Source organism: Uranotaenia lowii, chromosome 2 (assembly GCF_029784155.1).
Source record: "Uranotaenia lowii strain MFRU-FL chromosome 2, ASM2978415v1, whole genome shotgun sequence".
NCBI lineage: Eukaryota > Metazoa > Arthropoda > Insecta > Diptera > Culicidae > Uranotaenia > Uranotaenia lowii.
In genome coordinates, this window is record NC_073692.1 from 132,985,447 (window position 1) to 133,010,285 (window position 24,839).

The 24,839-nt window shown below is 35.8% G+C and overlaps 4 protein-coding genes across 7 annotated transcripts in view; 2 read left to right on the forward strand and 2 right to left on the reverse strand.

Annotated features, from left to right (window-relative positions):
• Positions 1-1,228: 1,228 nt before the first annotated feature.
• LOC129746902 (uncharacterized) lies at positions 1,229-3,401 on the forward strand. Its single transcript, XM_055740831.1, has 3 exons — positions 1,229-1,428; positions 2,943-3,181; positions 3,243-3,401. Exons 1-3 carry the CDS (start codon positions 1,350-1,352, stop codon positions 3,375-3,377), a joined length of 453 nt encoding a protein of 150 aa, XP_055596806.1. The 5' UTR covers positions 1,229-1,349; the 3' UTR covers positions 3,378-3,401.
• On the reverse strand, positions 3,392-5,939 carry LOC129746901 (protein tilB-like). The gene is made up of 4 exons (XM_055740830.1): positions 5,864-5,939; positions 4,956-5,805; positions 3,645-3,865; positions 3,392-3,584 (listed from the first exon to the last, which is right to left on the reverse strand). The coding sequence occupies exons 1-4, from the start codon at positions 5,871-5,873 to the stop codon at positions 3,451-3,453; spliced, it is 1,215 nt and encodes a 404-aa protein (XP_055596805.1). The 5' UTR covers positions 5,874-5,939; the 3' UTR covers positions 3,392-3,450.
• An 8,403-nt stretch (positions 5,940-14,342) lies between these two features.
• Positions 14,343-24,839, reverse strand: part of LOC129744227 (phosphatidylcholine:ceramide cholinephosphotransferase 1-like) — an 81,103-nt gene continuing 70,606 nt past the window's right edge. For all 3 annotated transcript variants that reach the window (XM_055736641.1, XM_055736639.1, XM_055736640.1), the window contains exons 2-5: positions 17,378-17,796; positions 17,033-17,307; positions 16,777-16,955; positions 14,343-15,609 (exon numbers count right to left, since the gene is read on the reverse strand). In XM_055736641.1, the coding sequence (XP_055592616.1) occupies positions 15,454-15,609; positions 16,777-16,955; positions 17,033-17,307; positions 17,378-17,796 (1,029 nt within the window). In that variant the 3' untranslated portion in view covers positions 14,343-15,453. The remainder of the gene's footprint in view (positions 15,610-16,776; positions 16,956-17,032; positions 17,308-17,377; positions 17,797-24,839) is intronic.
• LOC129744226 (testis-specific zinc finger protein topi-like) lies at positions 18,312-20,480 on the forward strand. Of its 2 annotated transcripts, none has more exons than XM_055736637.1 (3): positions 18,312-18,482; positions 18,552-20,024; positions 20,115-20,480. In XM_055736637.1, the coding sequence occupies exons 1-3, from the start codon at positions 18,374-18,376 to the stop codon at positions 20,471-20,473; spliced, it is 1,941 nt and encodes a 646-aa protein (XP_055592612.1). In that variant the 5' UTR covers positions 18,312-18,373; the 3' UTR covers positions 20,474-20,480. The 2 variants fall into 2 exon arrangements, with proteins under 2 accessions (XP_055592612.1, XP_055592613.1); XM_055736638.1 differs by having other exon boundaries at positions 18,555-20,024.

A 24,839-nucleotide genomic window follows, 5' to 3' on the forward strand; every position in this document is an offset into this window, starting at 1 on the left:
GGATAAGTGTGAAAATTATCTGGTAAGCTTAGCTTTGAATAATTTCCGATGTTCTGGATCCAATTTTTTTTTATAAAAATCAAAATGTGTTGCCTGTCATCGGATTGTGCAATCTGATCCAGTTTTATAGTTTTTGATTTTTATTTCGGTTTAACATTGGAACAGGATTTTATGATTCGAATCTTGGTTTTGCATTTGAAACTAAAATTAGATTGTTCTTTTCATGTTCGAAACTTATCATTCCGGAATACTAAAAGAGAACATTTAAAATTACAAACTTTTTTTCAATATCAGAATTTGAAATTCTTATTCTTAATTCTTATGCACAATTGAAAATTAAAAAAAAATTCCTAATGGTGAGACAGAATTGAAATATCAAAGTTTCATCATACGGAATTTTCATTCAGATTCACTAGTTGAATTATGAATAAATAATTGTGAGAAGAATTCATAAGTATGCATTTTCAAGCTAAAAAGCGATAGGGAAAATGTTTTGTTATAAATACACACTGAACACTGAACGAGAGAGGATGAAAATTATGGAAATTATTTATGTTAAATACTTTCTTTTTTCAACTGAATATATATAACTCGTATGGAAGATTAAGTTTAGATGTAAAATCTAGTTTAGTTTTCATGTTTATCAAATTGCATTGCATTCTTAGTTTTTGTTAAAGAAGAATTTGGCTTTCTAATGAAAAGTCCGATTTTTTTTAACTTTCCAAGAAATGAGCTACCAAAGTTTTGTGCTTGTAATAGTTATTAAATTACAAAAGACATTGTTCAACCCTTGAAAAGTATGCGTAGTACCTTCAAAAGTATAAACTAAATTCATATTGTAAGTCAAATTAAAAATGTTTTGTTCTAGTAGTTGATTTAGCTGCTTTTAAAAATGTTAAGTGAATGAAAATGGTTCCGACCAAACTCTGATGTACTTTCTATTTTAAATTTTAACAGTTTTCCAACACGTTTTTGCACTCTGAAATTACCTTTCGACGCTTATAATTTCTTAAAGTCTGTCCAACTTAAAATTATGAATAAGAAACAAAAATTAAGAGGTTAAGAGTTTGTTATCAATAAATCAAACATTTGTTTGAAATAAAAATAAAACAATAGTTGATTTTTATAATTGTTTCCTAAATAAAAAAAAAACTTCTTAGTGGGTAGAGCGCAATGAAAAAATGTGTGACTTTGGATGAGCGTGTAATTAACAAAATGTAAACAAACATTCGAGCATCGAAACGGATCGAAACATGCTTGTTGTGAGCCAACATTTTCTATCGGTTTAAAATAAATTTCTTAAGAATAACTAAACTAAAGAGGTGATAAATTATTTAGACGACACCACAATGTCGAAATCTCTAGCCAAAAAAGCTTTACTGTTAGCTGAAGAAGGACTTGACGGAGTAAAACCAGACGCCAAGACTGGTAAGTACACAATTTTGAAATCTGCTCAAAAATACTTTATGAATGTCGTTACATACTTTTTTATTGAGAGAAAAATTGGCAAATACAATTCAATGATATTGTGAATGTTTTCAAATAAGTTTCAATAGCTTGGCTTAGCTTGATTGACTACTCACATCCACCTCGAATCATTGAAAAAAATATTTTTATATGTTGTCGAAACTGTGCGTAATATTGATGCATATTGATGAATGTTTTGTTTTTTTTTAACAATTTCTTTATTTGAAACGGCTCATACCTTTAAGCCTAGTCCACACTAGGAGACAGTTCGTCTCAAGACGGTCTCAGCGGTCCCATTTTCTTCGGGAGACACTGAGACCGTCTCAGGTTTCCAACAACAACAGACAACAAAGTTCGTCTCATAACAAAAACCGCAGTTCATACTGCCCTAGGTCAGGCAAATAGAAATTTTGCTGCAGCATTTTTGAAGCATTTTTTACTTTTCGACAAAAAAATGAGCACTTTTTGAAAAGATTTGTAATCGTTAATGATAAAAATTCGTGCCGGAACCAAACAGAATCAACAAAGCTGTTGTTTCATAGATGAGGCATGCTCAGTTTGGTGAAACTTGTAAACTTATCCAATGCAAAACTCTCTCAACAACTTAGAAAAGGTTTTAAGAATGGTCATTCTGATGAAACAAAATTTGATGCCTGCTCATTGGTCGGTGATTTAAACAGATCAATTGGACATTTGAGCGCTTTTTTTTTTTTGTTTTTTCTTCTGTTTTCCACCCCTGGATGTTGCCTAGTGTGGGCTAGGCTTTGGGCTTTAAAGCGGACCATAGACTACACAAATGGCCTGTACAAATTCGATGATTCCACGACGATTGTTTGATCTATGCTCGCCCACACACTATACCAACATTTTTCACGCGAACACAAACGATTTCTGGCGAAAATAGCAACAGCAACAAAAAAAACCATCTCCACCCCGGCTGGGAGGATGTTTTGTACAAAATATTTCGATCCCGACCGATTTTACTCCAACCGTTTGGGCGCTCATTCAAGCAGTGCCATACACTATGCAAATCGTGTTTACAGCGACAAAATTTCATCGAATTTTATCGCATTTGTACAAATGTTGTGTAGTCTGTGGCCCGCTTAAGGAGCCAAAATCGATTTTGTTTGTTTACAATTGTTGGCTTAACTTTGTGAGAGAAGAAAGGAAGATAGAAAGGGAAATATGAAAATAAAAAAGAATTATAGACGAAGATCGATAGCTTTTAGAAAAAGGTAGATTTCGAACATGTAGTCCAAATCTAGCACAGCTAGTACATCTCTCACCGGAAGATTAGGTGGTGAATGTTTTGTTGTTGTTGTTGTTGTGTTTTTCGTTTAACGCCTGAGGAACGAAGCCTCATATTGCCAGGGTGCTGACTGTTTTCAAATAAGTCTTAGGTAGTTGACAGAAATGGGAGTTTTTCGAAAACCTTCAATCACAAGTCTTACCTTTTACACAAAATGTTATTCAAGGCAAAGCTCACAGCAGACGTAACGACTCGGAACTGATACCCCAGCACCACAAAATGGTAAAATTCGTCGGGAAGAAAGGTCAAAAACAGGCAAAGGAACTGCTGAGGAGGCCTCGGAACGTGACCACAGTCGTGGAAGCCCGGAAGCGGCTGCAAAATCGAAAAGATAACACCGAGGACAACATTCGCAAGCTTCTGCTACTGAGTTCAGCGAAAATCGGCGATGAGGCCAGTGCCAAGGTAAAAATATTACACAAGTTTAAATTTTATAGAAATAAATTCGTATTTTTTCCATTTTTAGATGATTAAACGTGCCCAGACAGGTCGCTACGTTGTGAAAGCTACCGAATTCCTGCCCAAAAAGGAAAAATCTAAGGAAAGTGCGTTCACTGAAGACGACTTTAAGATGTTCGAAGAAGAATTGGCTAAGTGTTGAACGGTTTTTAAGAAAATATATATTTTTAAACTAATTAAGAACACTTGTTTATTTTTTTTTTCATTTGTTACATTCAAATTAGATCCGGAATCTCGTCTTCATCGATTGGTGGAGATGCTTTATCCGTTTTTTGATTAACTATATTTCTATAATCCACCGTTCCATTTAACTCCTTCTGTTTGTCATTTTTTGGAATGTCCTTGTAAGCTGAAAAAACAGAAAAACATATTTAAATTTGACTTAAAAAAAGATTTCAATTAAGACTACCTTCGAATTTCTGATCTCCCTTGTTTTTATCGAACTTTACATTCGCTGGATTTAGTTTGGGCATTACGATCAGCATGTGCCCGGTAATCGAGGAGCGCTGGCAAGTCGAGGCATCCAGTTGGATTTCTTCTTTCAGCGCGAGCTGAAATATTTTGCCTTTCACCGTAACCCGAATGTAGCTGGGCTGTGCGTCCACCTCAATCAGCGAAGTGTCAAGAAATCTGTTAAAAATATTGTTGGATGAAATAGGTATATAATATCAAGGCTAATCTGGAACACATATCCAAGATCTCAATTTTCCTTATCTGATTCTCAATGCTCAATTTTTAGTCGAAAATCATCAATGTGAATCTAAATTTTGGAATCGAAATTCCAATTTTTCAAATCGAAATTTCTGATATTTGAAAGGTTTTCACAAAATGGATCTGAAATCTAAAATCGGAATCTGAAATTTAAATATGATATTTTATTGTGAAAACAAAATTTTAAATCCTTAAACTAAATCTGAAACCAGCAATCAGAATTGTGCATATAAGATCTGCAATTTGAATCTGTAATCTGAATTTCTTATTTCGAAATAAAAAATCTGCAACTATGATCTGAATTTCTATCCAAGATCATAAATTTGGAAACTGAATCTGAAACCTAAAAATTTAATCTGAAGTTTGAAGTCTGAATTTGGAAACAAGAAACTAAAAATTTGAAATTTGCATTTCTATTTGAATTCACAAATCATTAACCGTAGTATGAATTTGAAGACATAAATATGATATCTCATCTGAAATTTGTATCTCAAGTCTGAAATCTAACATTTGTACAAATTATCAGATCAGATTATCTGAGATTTTAATCTTAAATCTGAATTCGAAATCTGAAATCTGAATGTGAAATCGAAACCTAAAATTTGAATCGGAAATCTAAATCTTAAATCTGATATACGAAACTTAAAAATTTTCATCTCAATCTGAAATTGGATCTGAAATCATAAGTTGAAATCTTAATCTGAAATCTTAATTTGAAATCTGAATATGCAACAGAAATCTTAACCTGAAATTTGAAACTGAAATCCGGAAATCTGAATCTCGAATCTGTATCTGAAATCTGAAACTGAAATCTGAACCTGAAATCCAAATTCTGAATCTGATTCTGAAATGTGAAATTCGAATCCAAAATCTGAATCTGAAATCCTAATTTGAAATCTATATCTGAAATCTTTATTCTTAATCTGATTTTTGGAAACAGAATCTCAATTCTAGATTCTAAATCGGAAAGCCAAATCTGAAATACCTTAGGTGGAGTTTCTTAACTTACTTATAAACGTGCAAAGTAAGCTCGTATCGATCATCTTCATCAACGAAGTTAAACTTCAGCTTAGCAGCATTTAGACTGTAGGGTCTTCCACAGGGTGCAAATAGAACTGGATCCCGCTTCGGGACTCTGGTTGCGTCATCCAAACTCACGTTTGACCGATCTTTTCCGCGTTTCGAGTATTGCGACATGAGGACCCGCATTTCCGGACAATGCTCGCTCTTCTGCTGCCAAAATTGGGTAGATCTTTCGTCCTCGGTCAGATCTTTAATGCTTTCTTCCTGCTGTTGAATGGTTTCCGCGACCCGGACCTTCTGTTCATCCCGGGTTATTTGATATTGCGATTCAAGTTGAACAATTCGGCCACGATTGGTTTTGAAATTACGCAAAGCCTTCAAACGGTCGGTTCTAGATATTTCCTGTCCGTCCAGCGATTCAAGCTGGGGTAAGGCACAAATGACGTAGTCCCGATATCCCTCAAAATCTGTGCACGGATTCCCTGTCAGGAACAGTTCCCTTAAGTTGTAGTTGTCCCGAAGCGTCTCAACCGTTGTTAGCTCCCCAATAAAATTCAACGTAAGGTCTAACTTATTGAGCGATTCCAACGCTTCTAAATTTTCGATTCGTTCGATATTGTTGATGGCCAGGTTAAGATATTCGAGCTTTTTTAACTTATTGAGGTTTTCGAGTCGAGAAACTAAATTTGACTGCATCAGCAGGATCTTCAAGTCTCGGCACCAATTTCCGATGTGTTCAATCTTTTCGATATCTTCCTGATGCAGCGACAGCTCCTCCAGCGTCCCGATGATGAGTTCATTGTGCTCCGAACGTTTGCGTATCAGCTTCTCCGTTACTGAGTTAAGAAAAGTTTTAATATGTTTAAGACAAAACAATGTTTTCTGTAAACTTACTTCTGACCATTTTGGGTCAAGTTTTTTAGTGAGGTTCAGCAGCTTTGGCAGAGCACAACAAAAACATACCTCAAACGATCAAACAAGTTTACGGTTGCTATGGGAGTCGTTAGAAAGCATGCGCTTCCCCTCAATGAACTTGAGCACATGAAATTGATGTTTGTCTGTCGGTCTTTCGGTTCCTCTAGACTCCAGAACTACTGAACAGCTCAACATGCATGAAATTTGGTTTTCGGAAGTTTTAGGGCCGAGAATGTTACAAATCCGTTAAGGGCTGATGAAGGGGAGCCTACCATACAAAATTACCATTAATTGACACAAACCGTAGACATTTTCAAGTGATTTTCATTAAATTTGAAACACAAACAATTTTTCACAAAGGTAATCTGAAGATTTATTATACCTTTTGGTTGTCGAGTTTTGTTTATCATATTTCGAAGATTTATTGAACTGGAAGAACACCCCTTTTTTTAAAAGAAGGAGCTTCGCTGGAAATTTAAAGTAGATATTTAAAAATACACAGAACACCAACAAAATTCATGGACTTTTAATAAAATTTTATCACATATGCAAGTTTTCATGTGATCAGATGATTTATAGTATTGAAATTGTTGTATAAGGGGGATCCCATACAAAATCAACATAAAATATGGTATTATGATTGAAACTGATAGAACTTCGATTGAGAGACAATGATTAGGGAAAATTTAAATACATCCTCACGGACCTTCAAGATCTCTTTATTAGGATCGCAAATTGTGCTAAAACTCAATTGTATAGAAAAACAATTATAACAACGATTCAAAATTTTATTGTGTGTTTTTTTAATTATTGGCATTTTCATTAGAAAAAATCTTTACTGAATACTAAAGAAAATCTTTTCAAAACTTGGCTGAAAATAGAGGACAGGTTTTTCAGAAAATGGTAGGGTCAAATGAGGTTATTATGAACAAGGATTATTATTTTTTGGTCTTATTTTTTCATAACTACCCAGAAGAATTTGGGGCAATAAAGAACGCACACTGCGTCTAGGTAGAATTAATGGTTTTCCAAAATTCACCCTTAATTAGTCATAGGCAATTATTTAGATTCGCAAAGGAACAGGGAATCATGACATACAATCTTATATTTACAGATTTTTAGAAACTGATTAAGTTATGCATAACGGTTTATTTTCAAGATCTTGATGATTATTGGTACATATTAAAACATTAAAGATAAATTTAGATAAACAAACAATGCCTTAAAACAAGTGTTCATAATTACCCCGTATCTTGAAAAACATGGGAAAACTATAGATAATCCTCTGTGAATCAGTGAGGTAAATTTTCCAGTTAAAATTTATAGTACACTTGAAGATGCATTCATTACTGAATGTACCTCTGGAAAAAACATTTTAACTGAATTAACTGTGGCGTGAAAGTTACATGATTGAACGTCCTCAGAACAGTTTCGAATATTCTCAGAGACGTGGATTTTGTGAGCTGTAGTAACACACTTGGTATCTGTAACTTATGAAAAAATGATAGAATGACACATGACGAATGATTGATTGAAAAGTCCTGACAAACCATTTTTAATTTTTTTTGAGAACATGACTTAAAACCCCATAACGATTTTGTGTAGGATGTTTTTTTTATCATTTTTAGAAAATGTGAATGAAACTTTAAAATAGAATTGAGTTCGTCTGAGTGTTTGATGATTTGAGTGTTATGAAACAACGGAAACAATTTAATATGTTGAAAATTTTGCTATATTCAGACGAAAATGGATAATAAAAGTCTGGAAAACCTTGAATTTTTTATCGGGAAAACCGGGAAAAAACCGGGAATTTCAAAATGAAAATGTTGTGGCCACCCTGGCCTACACCCAAAATAATCTGCACGTAGCGGCTACGTGAAAAACTACATAGTTTTTATCCAATTGATTTTCACGTAGATGCTACGGTATAAACATTTAAACGCGTCGCTATAAGAATCGGTGCATGATGAACATCAAATAAAATTTACGTGAAGTTTTAGTGAAAACAACATGATGTGATAATGAAGGATTTGTGAAATTCGTTTTGTATTGAAATGTAACTATGGTTGATTTGCTCGTTGCTTTTGTTTTGTTTTTCTTTTCATTTTTATTTAAAAAAAAACAAGAAGTTTCTTTATAAAGAATTTTATTCTAAATTTCATTTTGCACTACACAAACCGAATTTTATTCCAACACTTAATCACAAAAAAATCAGCAACATTCCGTATTCCGTGCCTGGTTCGATTGGGGTTTCCTGTAGAATAAAATAAAATACTTAATAAATAAAAATGAATTTTCTGAATAGTAAATAAGTTTGCTTTACCGGATCAGTCGAGGATTCGTTCTCTTATAATTCCTGGAAGGCACCCGGATTTACTTGATCCGCAAACATAACGCCAACCTTCCGATGTTTCGAGATCTGAAAAAATAAAATAATTTCGTTGGTGAGAAATTTCAATTTCACCATGTCCAAATCAACGGTAAATCTATTCGGCCACGAATCCCGAATATTGTGTCAACTCACCTTATAAATAATCCTGGGAAAACTGGCAGAAGAAGCGGTCTTCGCTGTAGTACAAGCGAAAACTAAACACAACTTTTTCAACTGCTTTTTTCCAGAACGAACAAAGTCAGCTGCATGACCTTTTCCTATAAGAATTTGAGAGAAAAAAAGTCGAAACCGATTTAAAGCATCCACTTAGATTTTAAGTGAAATTCCTGAGGCCATTATGTTGAAGTAAAGTAGTTGCTACCGGGGCGTCCTTGCTACACTGGAGTTAATACAAAATTCACGTAGAATCGATATGATGCATCAAAATCCTAGTTTACGTGAAAAATACCGTAGAAATAATTTCAAAATTATTTTGGGTGTACATAATTATGTATCACAGAGAACAGACATACAAGCTAGCCCACGAAACTTGTGTAAAAATCCCAACACCCTTTTTGAACCAATTTTTGATTTTTGGTTGGGCCACCAGATGTCTCCAAACACACCAAAAAGAACTGTCAAAACAAAGCTATCTAAGTTTCAGTCAGTTATAGGTCGTATGAGCTGCTTAGCAGGCTTCAAGAAAGTCGCTATTGAAGTTTCGTAATACGTTCATCATGTTGCATAAAAAAAATAATAATAAAAGTTATTATCTTTTTCCATCAAATTTGTTAGAAATACAAAGTTTAAAACAGCTAGATCAGTGGTTTTCAAACTTTTTTCACTCACCGCCCCCTTTTGCAAAATTTTCAAGCTCAACGCCCCCCTGAGCTAATTTTCAAAAAATCTATTAAAAAATGAAAATATGGATCGCTGATTTTATATTTCAAACTTGTCGACCCAAACCCGGGTAATATCCAGGTAAATTTGGTCAAAACCTAGGAGTTTCAATACAAAAAATCAAGAAAAAATATTTCCGTCATAATTTATCAGCAGTTTTCAATCGTATTTTATTCAGGCATTCCAAAAACATTTCATGATTATTTCCATAAAATTTGCTCAAAAAATTTCTTTTCGGACGCATTAATAAAAATTTTAACTACACATTTTTTTTTAGTTTTATTTGTTTTGGCAAATTAAGTGAATAATTCTGAGAAAAATCCGGGCTTTTTCAATGCAATCCGGGCAACTAGGCTGGGCCGGACTTTGGTCGAGGCAACCTTTACTTATACCTTTTTGGCTCCAAAGGCCTCATATTGCTTCAAACCTCCAGTAAATACATAATTCTATGTAAAATTTTCTGGACCCTTACTAAAACTGATTAACTAGTTTGATATCACCATTAATTTGCATTAGTGTTGAAGACTAAATTGCATTATTGAATACAAATTAAATACTGTCGAGCGTGTAAGATAACGTGAGAATAGTATTACTTCTTGATTTCTGAATTTGAGTTCTGTTCACAGTTATACAGCATTCACGGGTCTTAAAGTTTAAATTAGATTCTAATAACTAAATCCAAGCGATGTTTGTAATAACCGAAAAGATTAAAAGTCTATCCATGGCAGATGGCACAATTGATTTTTTTAATCGATTAAAATAGAGACGATAGAGACGAATCAGCCAAAGGCTGAAAGTCTCTCTAATAAAGACAAAAAAAATAGAGATTAACAAATAAGAACATAAAATAAAAATTCTCTTATCTTAAATAATTCTTACATATTTTCTTTCAAAAATATCTATCACTAAATCATAGATGGCGCCTTTAAATACAGATTTTTTCGAAGGTATTTTCTGTTTGGCTGATTTTTTGAGACAAAACATTTTATAGACTATCAAGCATTGCCATCTAAAATTATTCTTGCTTTGATATAACCCAAAATTATCTTAGGTACCAAACAAGATCAACATGTAGAGCGTATACAAAATCAGTGACAATTTAAAAAAAATAATCTTTTAGCTACATTTAAAAATAATTATTGAAATACTGGAACAAAACTTTGCTTGCAGCTCTGTGAAATCATATATGTTTTAGTCTGATGTCTAGTTTTGTAACGTAATTTCAATTTTTGCATCGAACTTACTCGTTGTTATTCCAAATCTAATCTTCCAAATCTGCGTTGTTTTGTGATTTGTGAAAATGTGAATTACGACCTCACCGCCCCCTTGAGCCCTTCCAACGCCCCCCTAATTTCAACATTGAGCTCACCGCCCCCCTGAAAGCTCTCAACGCCCCCAAGGGGGCGGTAGGGACCACTTTGAAAACCACTGAGCTAGATGCTAAAGTTATATGTGAAAGTAATCCGCTTTGAGATGCCTAGAATCAGTACTGCTGGGTGAGACTGATCGTCAAGAATGTTCTTGTATTTGACTGGACATAGGAGATGCATTTTCTAACATAAATTACTGTTCAAGAAGAGAGAAATCTTATACCAAAGCTGTTAGTTATCTTAACCCTCCAAAGCCGTTCGGGTCAATATGACCCGAAGCGCACATTTCAAACATCTTTATCATCATTCCAATATACTGATGAACTGTTAGTTTTGACAGACCAAGTATGTTCTATGAAAATAATGATCAAATTAACGCCAAAAAACTAAAATTTGAGTTTTTAAAATCGGTTCATTGAGAAATGAAATACAGCTAAGCAAATCCAAAACTGGATGTCGTTTTTTTAAAGTAAGACTTTTTTCTACCGGAAGATCTGTCATAGCGGTAAAAACTTTCATTGGACCCCAACATATCTATACATTGTCGGATAGATGGATTCTTGACAATTTCAAACATCAATGAAAAAATTAAATACAGAAAAACTGTCAGAAGTTATGAGTATTTTAAAAATAAAATTGATTTTTCGGACTTTTACCTTTCTGAACCATTTTCTGAAAACCTGGTAATACATATCGACTTTATTTTGAAATGTTGAGTAATTAGAATAAATTACCTACACAATGAATATAATATCATCAAAATCGGTTAACATTTACAGCCAGGCGAACGAAATCAAATTACAACTCATATTTCCCCGAAACGGATATTTAGCGAACGGCTTTGGAAGGTTAACTGTCATAGTAGTGCAAAAATAAAAAAAGTGAAATTCCTCCCAGTTAAAAGTAATCTGATTTCATTTATTTAGCAATACATTAAAGCCGTCCATTTTACTGAGACATTGGACTCATTTTTTGTGAGTTCATATATGATTACGTCTTTTCGAAAACTGGGCACTTTAAAGTTGATTTGTAACTTTTGAACGGCGCAATAGATGGCAATGTTTGTAGTCAATTTCTAACGTATTTTTTTGGTGATAGCATTTGAAATTTTACACACTTTTTTGACGATTTTTTGTTCGAGCTTGTATGTCTGTTCTCTGTGTTATGTATGTAAGGATGTCCTTAAAGTTTGTCTTTACAAGAATTTAACAGGAGCTCGAAACTAAAATAGACAATTGGAACAATTCCCGATGGATTGAGCATTTTTTGTAAAAAATTAAGAATTTACTATCTTATTTGTAAAACAAAAAACAACGTTCTGTTTTCGTGAAAATGCTGGTAATACCCTAATCGTAAATAGAATCATTAATTAAAATCGAATTCCAAATTAGGTGTTTTCGAGACAGAAAAAAAATCATATTTTTTTACTCCTTTGTAACAACTACCTAGCATAGATATTCGAAATTCTAATTGTAGCTTTATTTGAAATTGCTTGCCTCTGAATGATGCTAGAATTTAATAAAAAAAATTAAAAACTAAAGCAACTTGTGATCTTCAAAGCATTTGAGTAGAACATTTGACGAACCTTTTAATTTTATTTTATTTAATTAATCAACTGATGCCATTAAATTGTTTAATTTAAGTTGACAGTGAAACTATCCAATTTTAACGTTATCGGATTACTGAATTTAGATAAAAATGAACAATAAGCAGAACAGAGTCTGGACATTTCAGAACTTATTTTATTATTCAAAGCCTTTGAATGGTTTAAAACACTTGATATGTTTTTCAGGTACATTAATTGTTGTTCGAGTCGAATGGCAGAATCGTTAAACGGTCTTTAATAAATAAAAATTTTAATAAATCAGTTTTGAGTCGCGCAAGAAAGTCGATGCAGTTGAAACTGCATATCAAATGGATTTTTTGTTGGATTCTAGTTTAAATTCAATTTAATTCAGAATTCCCAAACCTGAGCCAAATTTCCATTTGTAAGTTTTTAATTTTTACAATTTTTAGATCTGATAGATGAATTTGTATTTTGAGTCCAAATCATGGAAAGAAGTCGAACTTGCAAAAGGTTTCCAATCTGAAATACATATATGATATAAGGATTATCCGTTAACATCTTAACATTTTTATTAAGGAAGATTAGTAACTCAGCATAAAGATTTGTCATTTATCAGATTCATTATTTAGAATTCAATTCAGAATTCAGATTTTAAATCAAGATTTGAAAATCAGATTTCAGATTCAGATTTCAGATTCAGATTCAGATTTCAGATTCAGATTTCAGATTCAGATTTCAGATTCAGATTTCAGATTCAGATTTCAGATTCAGATTTCAGATTCAGATTTCAGATTCAGATTTCAGATTCAGATTTCAGATTCAGATTTCAGATTCAGATTTCAGATACAGATTTCAGATTCAGATTTCAGATTCAGATTTCAGATTCAGATTTCAGATTCAGATTTCAGATTCAGATTTCAGATTCAGATTTCAGATTCAGATTTCAGATTCAGATTTCAGATTCAGATTTCAGATTCAGATTTCAGATTCAGATTTCAGATTCAGATTTCAGATTCAGATTTCAGATCCAGATTTCAGATTCAGATTCAGATTTCAGATTCAGATTTCAGATTCAGATTTCAGATTCAGATTTCAGATTCAGATTTCAGATTCAGATTTCAGATTCAGATTTCAGATTTCAGATTCAGATTTCAGATTCAGATTTCAGATTCAGATTTCAGATTCAGATTTCAGATTCAGATTTTAGATTCAGATTTCAGATTCAGATTTCAGATTCAGATTTCAGATTCAGATTTCAGATTCAGATTTCAGATTCAGATTTCAGATTCAGATTTCAGATTCAGATTTCAGATTCAGATTTCAGATTCAGATTTCAGATTCAAATTCGGATTTCTTATTCAGATTCAGATTTCGGATCGAGATTCAGTTTTGAGATTCTGAATTTCGATTTCAGATTGAACCTGCCGGAAAATTATCAATTTTTTCAGCAGAATCTATAATGATAAAGCAATCGAACTAGCAACTACATCATCTGTTTTGTACACCGACTCAACCGACGTGTTAACTGCCTTGGCATCCGGAATCACATATCCAATCATTCAACACATACTATACAGCAAAAACCTGAAGTACGTTACAATGGTCTGGATTCTGGAGTCACGCGGTTATTTCCGAAAATGAAGAGACTGATCGACCTGCGAACTTGGGCAGAAATGGAGAGAGACACATAATAAAAATACCTAAAGCGGGACGCGCTAAAATGGTTGAAAAAGTAATTGAAGCTGCAGCATGTTCGAAACAGCATATAAAACTAAGAAGTTAAACTGACAACGGAGAAATGAAACGATGTGAAACATGGGGAATCAAGCTGACGGTGAAAGAATAAATAAAACATACAAAAAAACAAGAAAAAAAATTTCAGATTTAGATTTCAAATTTAAAAATCTAAATTTAGATAACAGATTCAAATTTTAGATTCAAGTTTCGATTTAAAATTCAGATTAAGATTTTAGATTTCAAATTAAGATTTTCAATAAGTAAAGAAAATTTTTCCTCATACCCTTGGGTATTACTTCCTCACGGAAATTTGATCACGTTACGACTAAAACTAGAGCTTCTTGAATCCATGTGGTAGAAATTCGTTATTTCTATAATAAAATTACATCTTTCTAATTTCTAGAAACTGTTAAACTTGCAAACAGTTTGTGTGGCTGTGGACACACAAAGCACGGAAGAACTGTTCGGATGAGTGGAAACACCTTCGTATTGAATTTAAGTAATATCAGTTCCAAATTTTATTCCATATAGGTAATTGTTCACAATATTGTCTTATAGCCGCCGATTTATCCTCTCTAAGGCACTCCAAAGAATAACTGGTACATTTGGTTAAAAAAACAAATTTCACACCAGCTAAGGACTGATGCGAACCGTTTTTTTTCGGACTCCAATCCCAAGCTGGTAATTTTGGCAATCTCTAGATCATTATCAGGTAATAGGTAGGTACCTAGGTAGTTTATGAAGTTTAGCAAAAATTAAAAACAATTTCACGTCACGAATGTTTGATCTTTGGAACAAATTATTTAGGTTTATCTCCAATTTCTCTATTACTACTACATGAAAGTAAAAACCTACTCGAATCAGTTCAAATCTTAAAGGATTGTTATTAATTTTGACCTTATGTTCTTGACTTTTTTTTACAGTTGCCAATTTGTATAAATCAAGGTGGATGAAGTAGAAGGCAGTTTCTGATAGTTTTGTTTTTGCCACAGTTAATTTTTTCATCGGGGGGATTCGGTAGTTATATTTTGTGTTGTTTCTATTCTTATGTTTAACGACTAATTCTTAAAGGCTGACTAGAACTAGCCAGGTTCACTTTAATTGGTACTATCGTGTAATAAGTGTATCAAAAACTACGTCATAAATAAACTTATTCTCAACAAACCGACAGTTTTCAGAAAAGCAATGTTCAGTTTCTGTTACGACACATGTACCAAGTTAAAACAAAACTATTCATTGTTTCTAAACTTTCACTACAGCTTAAAATAATATTAACATATTTTTTGTTCCTAATTTTCTCTCTAAACTCTAAACAAAAAGGTTTATCAAGTCTTATGCGTTTGGATTTGCTACATCGTTTTTTGTTTTGTATAAGCCTGGCATCTGAAGAAACTTCCCTCGCTGATCATTCGCTGTAACTTGGTTCCGGACCATGGAGCAGGTCCTCGTCAATTCGTCATTAACCGTTGTTGTTTGGATGGCGGTATAAAGGCCATTATTTTCTTGTAAATAAATATGTGCACAGTGTTTAGTGCTTCGATGTTGTAGTGGTGTCGACACAATGCGTGCTGTTATTGTTACTGTTACTGGGTTCGTCGCAGCTCCTCGAAATGTCCCTGGGCCATCAGCTGTCCCGACTCGGCAACTTTGGCACTTTCTTGGACCACGGGATGGGGAATGGACAGTTGTATTGCAGCGGTACCGGACCTCGCACGTTCTTTTCGAAATAACGGAAAATGAAGAACCACCACTCGCGGCCGATGTAGTTGTTGCCGTTTTGCTGAAACGATTGGTGAGTGAACAAGTAAAATTAATGAATATTCTTATCTAGGAATATTTCCGGTAGAAATTGATGACTTTTGTGTGTTTTTATCGATACTAACATAATAAATTTTATTTGGATTGTTTTTCAAATGGAACATGACTCCAGATTGAAATATCTTGTTACAATAATTTATCAACGTTTCTCTTCATAAACCCAGTTTTGTGGATTTGTCTTTTCTAATTCGTCATTATACACCATCACTTGAACCGGAAGTTTTGAATTTTGAACATGTCAACATTCAACGGTTTTTCACCACATGGCGAGGAAGGTACTAATACAGTACTGCACTCTTGCGGTGAGTAGTGGCAACAGTCAATGTGACCGTTAGCATGAACTATAGCGATTTTCTTATTTGATGAAGAACAGCGGGAAAAGATCGAAATTCAACGGAAAGATTAGAAAGCTTAATTATAATACACAAAATAAAATCATATTTAACTGAATTTGCATTTATCTACCTAGCTTGATTCTAACATGATTTTCTTCAAATCATTTAACATTGAAATCTACAGTCTCATGTAATATTTCTAGAATCATTAACGCTAACATATATAAGTAATTGACTTTTCCTGAAATGAGAAGCTTAGCAATTTTGAAAACGAAAAATTATCAAACAATGTTTTCCTAGACCTGTGTGAATTGTAACTGACAGACTACGTTAAAGTTATTGAATTACAAATTCCAATTCGGTAATGAAAATTACAGGAAGGACTGATTACAAAATAGAATCCCAGAAACATAAAACCACATGTTCATACTTATCTGGGGTTTATATGAAAACTTCAAAATCGCTTAACGTTAGCTGAGAAAATGCATAGCATCTTTAAACAACGCAAATTATCTAACAAATTAAACTAAATGAACGAAAATAATAACATAAAGGGATCTGTGTTTGAATTTTTAAAAAATGAAGAATCACACGAAAAACCACTTATAGAATTTTTGAAAAAATGTGACATCTATAAATTACTGTTAATCTTCAACAAGACACGAATGCAACAAGGATGGTAAAGTGTCATTAATAAAACCTTAAGAACGAAAATAATGAATTAATTATGAGACGCTAATGATTTCTACAAACTCTGTACAATTTAATAGCAATGATAAGCGCAGGTAGCATACCTTCAACAGTAAACTGTTATTCGCCAGCGTATGGTAGGTCCAGAAGAGCCGTGTCGTCACGTAGTACGCAATTAACACGTCCACGGTGTAGTGGCCGTGAGCGAGCAGAACCATCGTCACCCCGGTCAAACTGGCGCACCACGCCAACCAGTGTAGGATCCAAAACTTCTTTGGCGAATCTGCAACAAAGAAAGATACCGGTAGTAGAACGGTTAATATACTTAATTATTTATTCCTTCTCGATCGCGCAACTTACACTCGGCGATAATCAGATAACCCATCACCAGCGTGACGGTGTGGCCACTGTAGATGTAGTCCCCGCAATAGGTGTGCTTGCCGTTGATCGACAGCCCGAAGCCGGAAATGAGCTGGAAGGCGCGCTTCACGATCACCAGCGGGGTCGTTACATTTGCTTTCGGACTGCAGTAGTAGTTGGTGTTCGAAATTGGCAGTACCGTCACGTACATAGTGATCGAGCGCATAAAATATAATATGGACATCAGCAGGAATATCCGTCGCATCACTATGAACCTATTTGTTGTTCGGGAAGAAAAGAAGCTATTTCCACTTTGTCTTAATAGAGCTATTATACCGCACTGACCTGTGTTTGTGGAAAGTGATCAGCACCACACACGAGTTTACCACAACCATGATGAGAATTTCGCTTACATCGAGGGCCCAGCCCTGCTGCGGTATGTTCTCCAGTACCACATCGGGCAGCGGGCCATATCGATCGCGATCAGGTACTCGATCGTGGACCATCGCTAGCGATACCGTGGCCAGGAAGAAATTGCAGACTAGAACAAACAACGCCACACACGTTTTCCATATTTCTTTCGGAAACCGTTGCTCATCCCTTAGCGGTATGGGGACGTCTATTTTGATCATGACGGCATCCCCTTGCTGAGCCAAAGGACTCCCCCGTCCGGTTGGACTGTGTGTTGGGGAGGTTTGCTGCTGCTGATGGTATGGATTGCTTCCGTTGCTCCCGTATCCATATTCATATGCCTCGGGAACTTCCTGCAAAAAAGGCAAAATAATTGAAAAATTAGTTTAATTGAGAATCGGTTTTAATATCACTTTTGAAAGTTATTGTTATTTCTTTCGTTACATTTGTAACTTTGAGTGTTGTTCAGGTTATTTCCCAAACTTGCTTATTTCAAAACTACCGGACAATTTTTGCATTTTTAACTTGGTTTTTATTTCAGTGCAATGTAGTTTGTATTTTTGTGCAGGTTATCCTTCCGAATTCCGAACTTCCGGAATAAAATCAAACAACTTTACGAAGTTAACATGTTTAGATCTCCCGTTCATGAATTTATTTAACTTAAATGCAAAAATTTGTTTTCCAAAAATTTTTTTTCGTGATCAAAAGTTATCGAAAAAGAAAAAAAATCCGGAATTCTGGGTGTATCCGAAAGCTTCGTGTCGGCGCTTCTTCTTGGTCAGCCGTCGCATTTGCTTCGTTTCCAAGGTAACTGGCGGATCCACTACCCCAGCACAGGTAATTTTTTTCATCACACCACCCGTTGCGCATCGAAGCGTGCCTTGCGAAATTTCCAATTTTCTCACAAAATATTCAGATTTTCTTAAACGAATGATGGCTGCTGAGTTTCCAGCTGAAGGTGAAATTTTGCATCAAATGACCGGAGGGGATCCAAGCAGCAGTCCGATCAAGCGAAAATCCCTTTCGGAAGAGCAACCTGGTAAGTTTGGTTTGCGTTGTTTTGTAGAAATTTATTAGAGAAAATTTTCAAACGGATCGTTCCGTCCAGCAGCTGTCGGGGAGTTTGGTTTCGATTCGGTGACGTCAACCGATGCCGGTTGCCAGATAAAGTGTGCCAATTGTGACCAAATTTTCACGCCGGAACAGTTTGACGAGCATGTTTGTGAGTACGACGAAAGCAAGAAACGGATTGAGCCGGGGCATATCCTGGAAGGACACCCCTGTTTCCGGCAGCTGGAGGAGAACATCGAACAGTGGAAGAAGCTTATCAAGAAGAGTGTTGGGCGACCGGCTTCCAATCCGGGTGGTACGGGTGAGCGTGACCGCCGGAAGAAGGGGAAAGATGACCTCAGGGAACTGCATCCCTGTAGCTATTGCGATAGGAGATTTGTACATGAGTCTGGGCTGTCGAAGCACTTGGGAAGATGTCATCCGGATAAGTTGGAACCGGTAACCAAACAACCGAAGGTTCAGCACTCGAAAAAGGAACAGTCGGGCGAGCCATTTAAGGTATGTTTGAAATGCACCAAATGTGGGTTGATATTCAGCACCGTTGACAAACTGATGGAACACATGGACAAAGTCGATTGGGAAGGTGAACTGGAAAAATCCGATGGTATATATATGCAGGATGCCAAGCTTTGCTTGCGTATGTCGATCCGTGTCGTCATCCTGACGACGATTTTCCAATGTGAGTTCTGTAGCAAGTTTTTTTCGGACCTTCCTTCGTTGTATCAACATGAAGCCAAACACGATCCGACTTCCGGCTATGAATGTACTCTTTGCGAAATCAAAATACATTCAGTAAAAGATATTATCTTCCATCGTCTGAACGAATGTGTTTTCCGAGAATCATGGAACAAAGAGTTCAAAAGTCTTTCGACTTACTTTGCCTGTAACGTTTGCGATGAACAGTTCGAAAGTTTACTGACTTTGTACGAGCACCGATACGCCAACTTCCACCTCTTCCCTCGAATGTCTCGAATCGATGAGACGGAAACGGTGCCGACCCTAAAGGTAGGCTGTGAACTTTGCTCAGCCAGTTTCGATAACGCCGAAGCTGTCTTTTCCCATCATAATGATATGCATGTACCGAAAAAATCAACCACCATCGGAATGCGCCGTCAAACGAACACCGACAAGTCCAAAAGCACTGCTTCAGACTCCCCTTGCTCGAGCACCCGGCCCTACCTGTGCGAATTGTGCGGAAAAACGTACACCCAGTCGAGTCACCTGTGGCAACATTTGCGCTTCCACAACGGAATCCGCCCCTTTACCTGTCCGGAGGTCGGTTGTAATCGCAGCTTTACCATCCGACCGGATTTAAAGGATCACATTCGCAAATGTCACACCGGGGAGCGGCCTTATCATTGTACCCAGTGCGATAAACGTTTCCTGACCGGGTCCGTTTACTATCAACACCGGTTGATTCACCGCGGGGAACGTCGCTACGGATGCGACGAATGCGGCAAACGGTTCTACAGAGCCGACGCTTTGAAGAACCATCAGAGGATTCACTCAGGTACTGTCTTATTTTATAAGTTTCTCATCCTTACCTTTTTTGTATTTAATTTGTAATGTTCATAAATTTTGAAATTTTCACCTTCAACAGGTGAAAAGCCATACGCTTGCATGCACTGCCCCAAACAATTCAGGCAGCGTGGCGATCGCGAGAAGCATATTCGCGTCAAGCACTCGGTCGGAGAGTTTTCATCGGTTCAGATTGGGGATGCCCTTTACGAGGGCACTCCGGTATCGAGTCGGGCCAGAGGAAAACGTCAGTCAGGCACCGGCGGTCAGGCACGAGCCGTCACCAAACAACGTCAGCATGTCACCGCATTCGGAACATCCAGACGGCGCCTTTCCGAAGATAGCATGCTTGCTAACGATTCATCGATGGATTTTGCCGAAGAGGGTGCCCTTCCGGCTAGTTTGTTTGAACCAATTTTGCATGACATTGAGATGCTTTAGTATTAAGATTTCAACTCATCACATTTTTAACTTTTTTTTCAATGTATCATTACGAGACAAACTTTTCTGAACTTTCTCCATGAATTCTTATCCACCGTAGCATTACTGCATTGTCCAAACTTTACTCTAATTCTAATCTTGTAATAAAACCGCTTTAGTCATAAAACAAGGAAAAAGAGTGCATTAACTTTCGGTACGCAAAAAAAAACAACACGTCAATATGTTAAAGTGTTCTCCAAACTCGTCAACAAGTCGACGACGATGTTCTGTGTAATATTTCGTCTTCCTCTTTCTATTCTAGACGGTTGACTGGGTCAAAAGAGATTACACCCAAACAACAAGACATCTCAAGGCTGCTCCCAGTAGTGGCCCCGCGCGTGCTTCGTCATGGAATTCAAAACATAACTGACCACGGTCATACGATGACGGGGGTGGAAGCGACTTCCATTTGCTCAGTTTCTACATAACTTCGGTGAGTACTGAGTTTTCCATACATCTGGTAAAGCAAAAGTTGAAACTGACTAACAGCTTGAGACAGTAACAGCTGACTATTGAATTTGGTTACGTTAGTGTTGGAATTTCATAATATTATAAAAATATTCAAGAATCAAGGTACTTTTGCTCAGTTAAAAATATCTTACCCTGAAGTAACTAATACGACTTCCAATTGCATCATCACTCGTCCCACCAATTCCGTGAACATTGTATTACCTAGATGTTCGCAGTGCCTTGTAATAGCAACAACTAAAAAACGGCCACTAACGTCCCAACTCGTGGAAATAGTAAACATTGAATGAATGGATGCACATCCTCGAGCGAAACGTTCCGTCGTGATAGGTACAAACAAGGAAGGCAAATCTTGTTAACGAAACTGATTAGAACAACTATCTTCATTGTGCATAGGTCCATCTATACGTTGACCGACCAACGAAGGGTCTTGCTGTCAGTGATGAGCTGTTGTCAGTAAACACGAAACACGCAATTCGGTCGGTCGGCGATAGCGACTCGGAAAAGGGATGGTGCTAATCCGCTTTAAATTCATTATCATGGTTTTGAACGCGCGCGATGTTTTGCTGGTTGTTTTTTGCTCTAGGTTTATTTATAATATCTATTTACAATTACACCAAGGTCAGGTGTAAAATGGATGATTGAGCTTGTCAGGCTTGGCCAAAGAAGCCGGTTGGTAATAAACAGAACATATTTTCCGCGATCTGTTGATGTTATGGCTAGTTATTTTGGCATGATATAGTCTGTGTAGGTTGGGACTTTTTTTTAAATTTATTGAAGAAACTGGTTGTAATTGTCGGAGTGGTTTGATTTTAAAGCTTTTAGGAATATTTTAGAATCTGGCAGGGGATCAGAATCGAATTTCTCTGCCAATTGAAAGCACAAAAAAAATGCCTCAAAGTTTTTTGAGAAAATCACAGAATGAAGTTTCGAATTTCAAATCACCTTCCTCGATATCACCCCATTAGAGAACGCGGCAGACAATAATGACTGTTGGGGCAGCAAAGTTTTCACACCCTCGTGAAAAATGGGGCATATTAATTTACTGTGCTGTGACTAGTAATAAGTGGGTAGATAGATAGATACCCTTAGGTATAGGTTATTTGCAACGACGACTGACTTGTTTCGACCTATTAGAGGAAGAGAAGAATATCGACTAAACGGGGTGACAAGCGGGTGTAATTTAGAACATCACCTTCGGAAAAGAAAACGTTTTCATTTACTAATGACTGGAAAATACTAACAAAGATAGCCATCACCATTGGCACGTGGTGCGCATTTTTAATCGTCGTTTTTCGTTGCGCAGTTTACTTTGAGTTCACTTTTTCCTTTAACTGAAAATGAGGTGCTAATTTATAGATCGAAATTACCACGCTGTGAAGACTGGAAATAAAATAGGTAGTCTAAATAATTAATAGATCCAAAATCATTACGTAAATTGTTATTCAATGGAAAAGAAACATTCTTGGATAATGTTTGAAAGTAGAAGAATCAAAGTCTTTAAATTTCTTCTTTAAACTATCACTTAGTTTTCATTTTAGGCGCCAGCTTTCTTCAGCTATTTAAACGCTACAAAAAATGTTGAAGGATCAAAGTTAAGTCATGCTTAAGAACAGAACATTGAAAACACAGATTCAAAATTTAGAATGTAATAATTCCATAACAAATCTAATAAAACTGTCATAAAATAAAATTTAAACAACTCAAAAGTAGCGCACACAATCGGTTGGTCACCTCAAGTACCTCTAGAATGCTTTTAATGATTATGAGTGATGGCAGCCAACCATGCCCCGCAGTCACAACAATTTGAATGGAATGGACGTGTGCCAGACAGTAGATTTTGACCGTTTGGCATCGACGGGTCCCTCGTCGTTCAAAGGAAAAATATCGTGGACGATTTGCGATGGTGCCTACTGCTAACCAACGAACAGATGGGCGCGCAGTTTTTGTACTCAGTTAATAAAAATATGTCCCACCAGATGATGATTGTCATAAATTAATATAACTGATTGTAACGCGCGTCAATGTGCCATTTTACGTCGAGGGTGCGGGACTAATTTTCAGACATTTTTAGGGATTTGATTTAATTTTCTTTACTGATAACTGTCGGATCTTAACGGCGAGGGAATTTAAGAAGAGGAGTTCCAACTTTTCTGAACTGTTCATTTATTCTTGCCCATTGCCTTTCAAACTAACAATTGAAAATTTGACCTAAGCGCTGGTGTGGTCTAGTGGATATGCTGGCGCCAGTCTGGTAACCCAGGCGTACTGGGTTCGATTCCCGGTATCGGCAAGAAAAACTTTTGAGTTCGAATCCCATAAGTTGCCGACAGGTGAGATGCTTGGGGAGAAAGTAGAGGCCAGTCTCGAACCCACCCTTGTCCTTCCTCCAACTGGTATCAGGAGGGGTTGGTTTATTATCTTGAACTGCATTCTGTCCATGTCCAGCCGGAATGGATATAATGAAGTGCTTGATGGTCTAACCAACGTCTCATGATCGCTTACTATTCGACGCTGCCTACTCTCAACTTTAAAAATTTTCTTCGCCAAACTATCTCTAATTTTCATTTCCAGCGTCAGCTCCCCGATCTATTAAAACGCCACAAAAAAAAATTGACAATTTGACCTCGTTTGGGTAAAAGCTTTGATTTTTTTGGTAAAATTTTCCTACTCTGAAGGTAATCATCATTTCCTGTTATGTTTATAAAAGCTCAATACATTATTATATTTCTTTTTTTTTGATGCCATCAGCATTGCTTTTTTGTCAAAAATTTGTTGCTACGCAAATTCTGTATTCTGTATCTGATTAATCACCATGACTTTTTATTCGGTTTCTCGCCAAAGATAAACCGTCCATTATCTTTTTGTAATCCCCCATGACTAATCCAGACTAAAACAGCGTCGTCAACAACTGGGGGCTCGAAAATCGAAATTTAGCCCCACCTACTCTTCTTAGTTAAAATTCAATGTGAAATATCTAACATAATAACTATTAAGGATCAGAATATATCAGATTCCTAATATAGACTAAGGATTGAACATTAACTTTCGAGAATAGATACGAAATTCGGAACGCATAGTCAAAATCACTCAATATGAACCAGATAATTTTGTTTCGATTGTATCTAGTTGCTTTAACATTTTTATGTAATTAGCGACTTTAAAATTTACTGTTTGGTTGGGAGTTTGGCATTGAAAAACCCATCACATTCACCCGATTTCAATGTTTACTCTTGGACTTAAACTCATTCGTCGTTCTACCGACTTAATTATGCTCAAGCAATGAAAAGGACGATAGCTTGGCCAGAGAAGGGTCTTCTATTTCGCTTGACGGTCTAGAACCTTTGATTCGATTATTCGTATTTTTAAGACTCAATTATCCAGGCATAACACATTGTTTTTATGAACTTTTCCTTTCCGTCTTGTTAATAAAAGTTGTATTTCAATTTTCTTTAAATATTTTTCACTTATAAGACTTTTATATCTATTCATTTATTCTATTCACTCATTCAAAGCGTCTAGAATTCTTGTATTTCAACCTTTTTATCCCTTTGAGTTTTTTTTTAAATTTATTTATTCTCTATCCGATTTAAAAAAAAAAATCAACTCAAATTTTTCAAAAATACATTTGAGTTTTTATATTTTTCAATACTGATTTGCTTCAATACATGCATGCCACGTTAGATTGAATCGCCTTTTTTCAATTTCTTGGATCCTGAGTCTTGGGGTCTAACAAAATTTGTTTTGGTTCAAAGTTCATTCACTAGCTTGTGACTTATACCTGAAGAAAACGTCTTTGAGGTCGTTAGCTAAGTTGTTCAGCAGAATATATCATTTAAAGAATTTTAAAATTTGCACG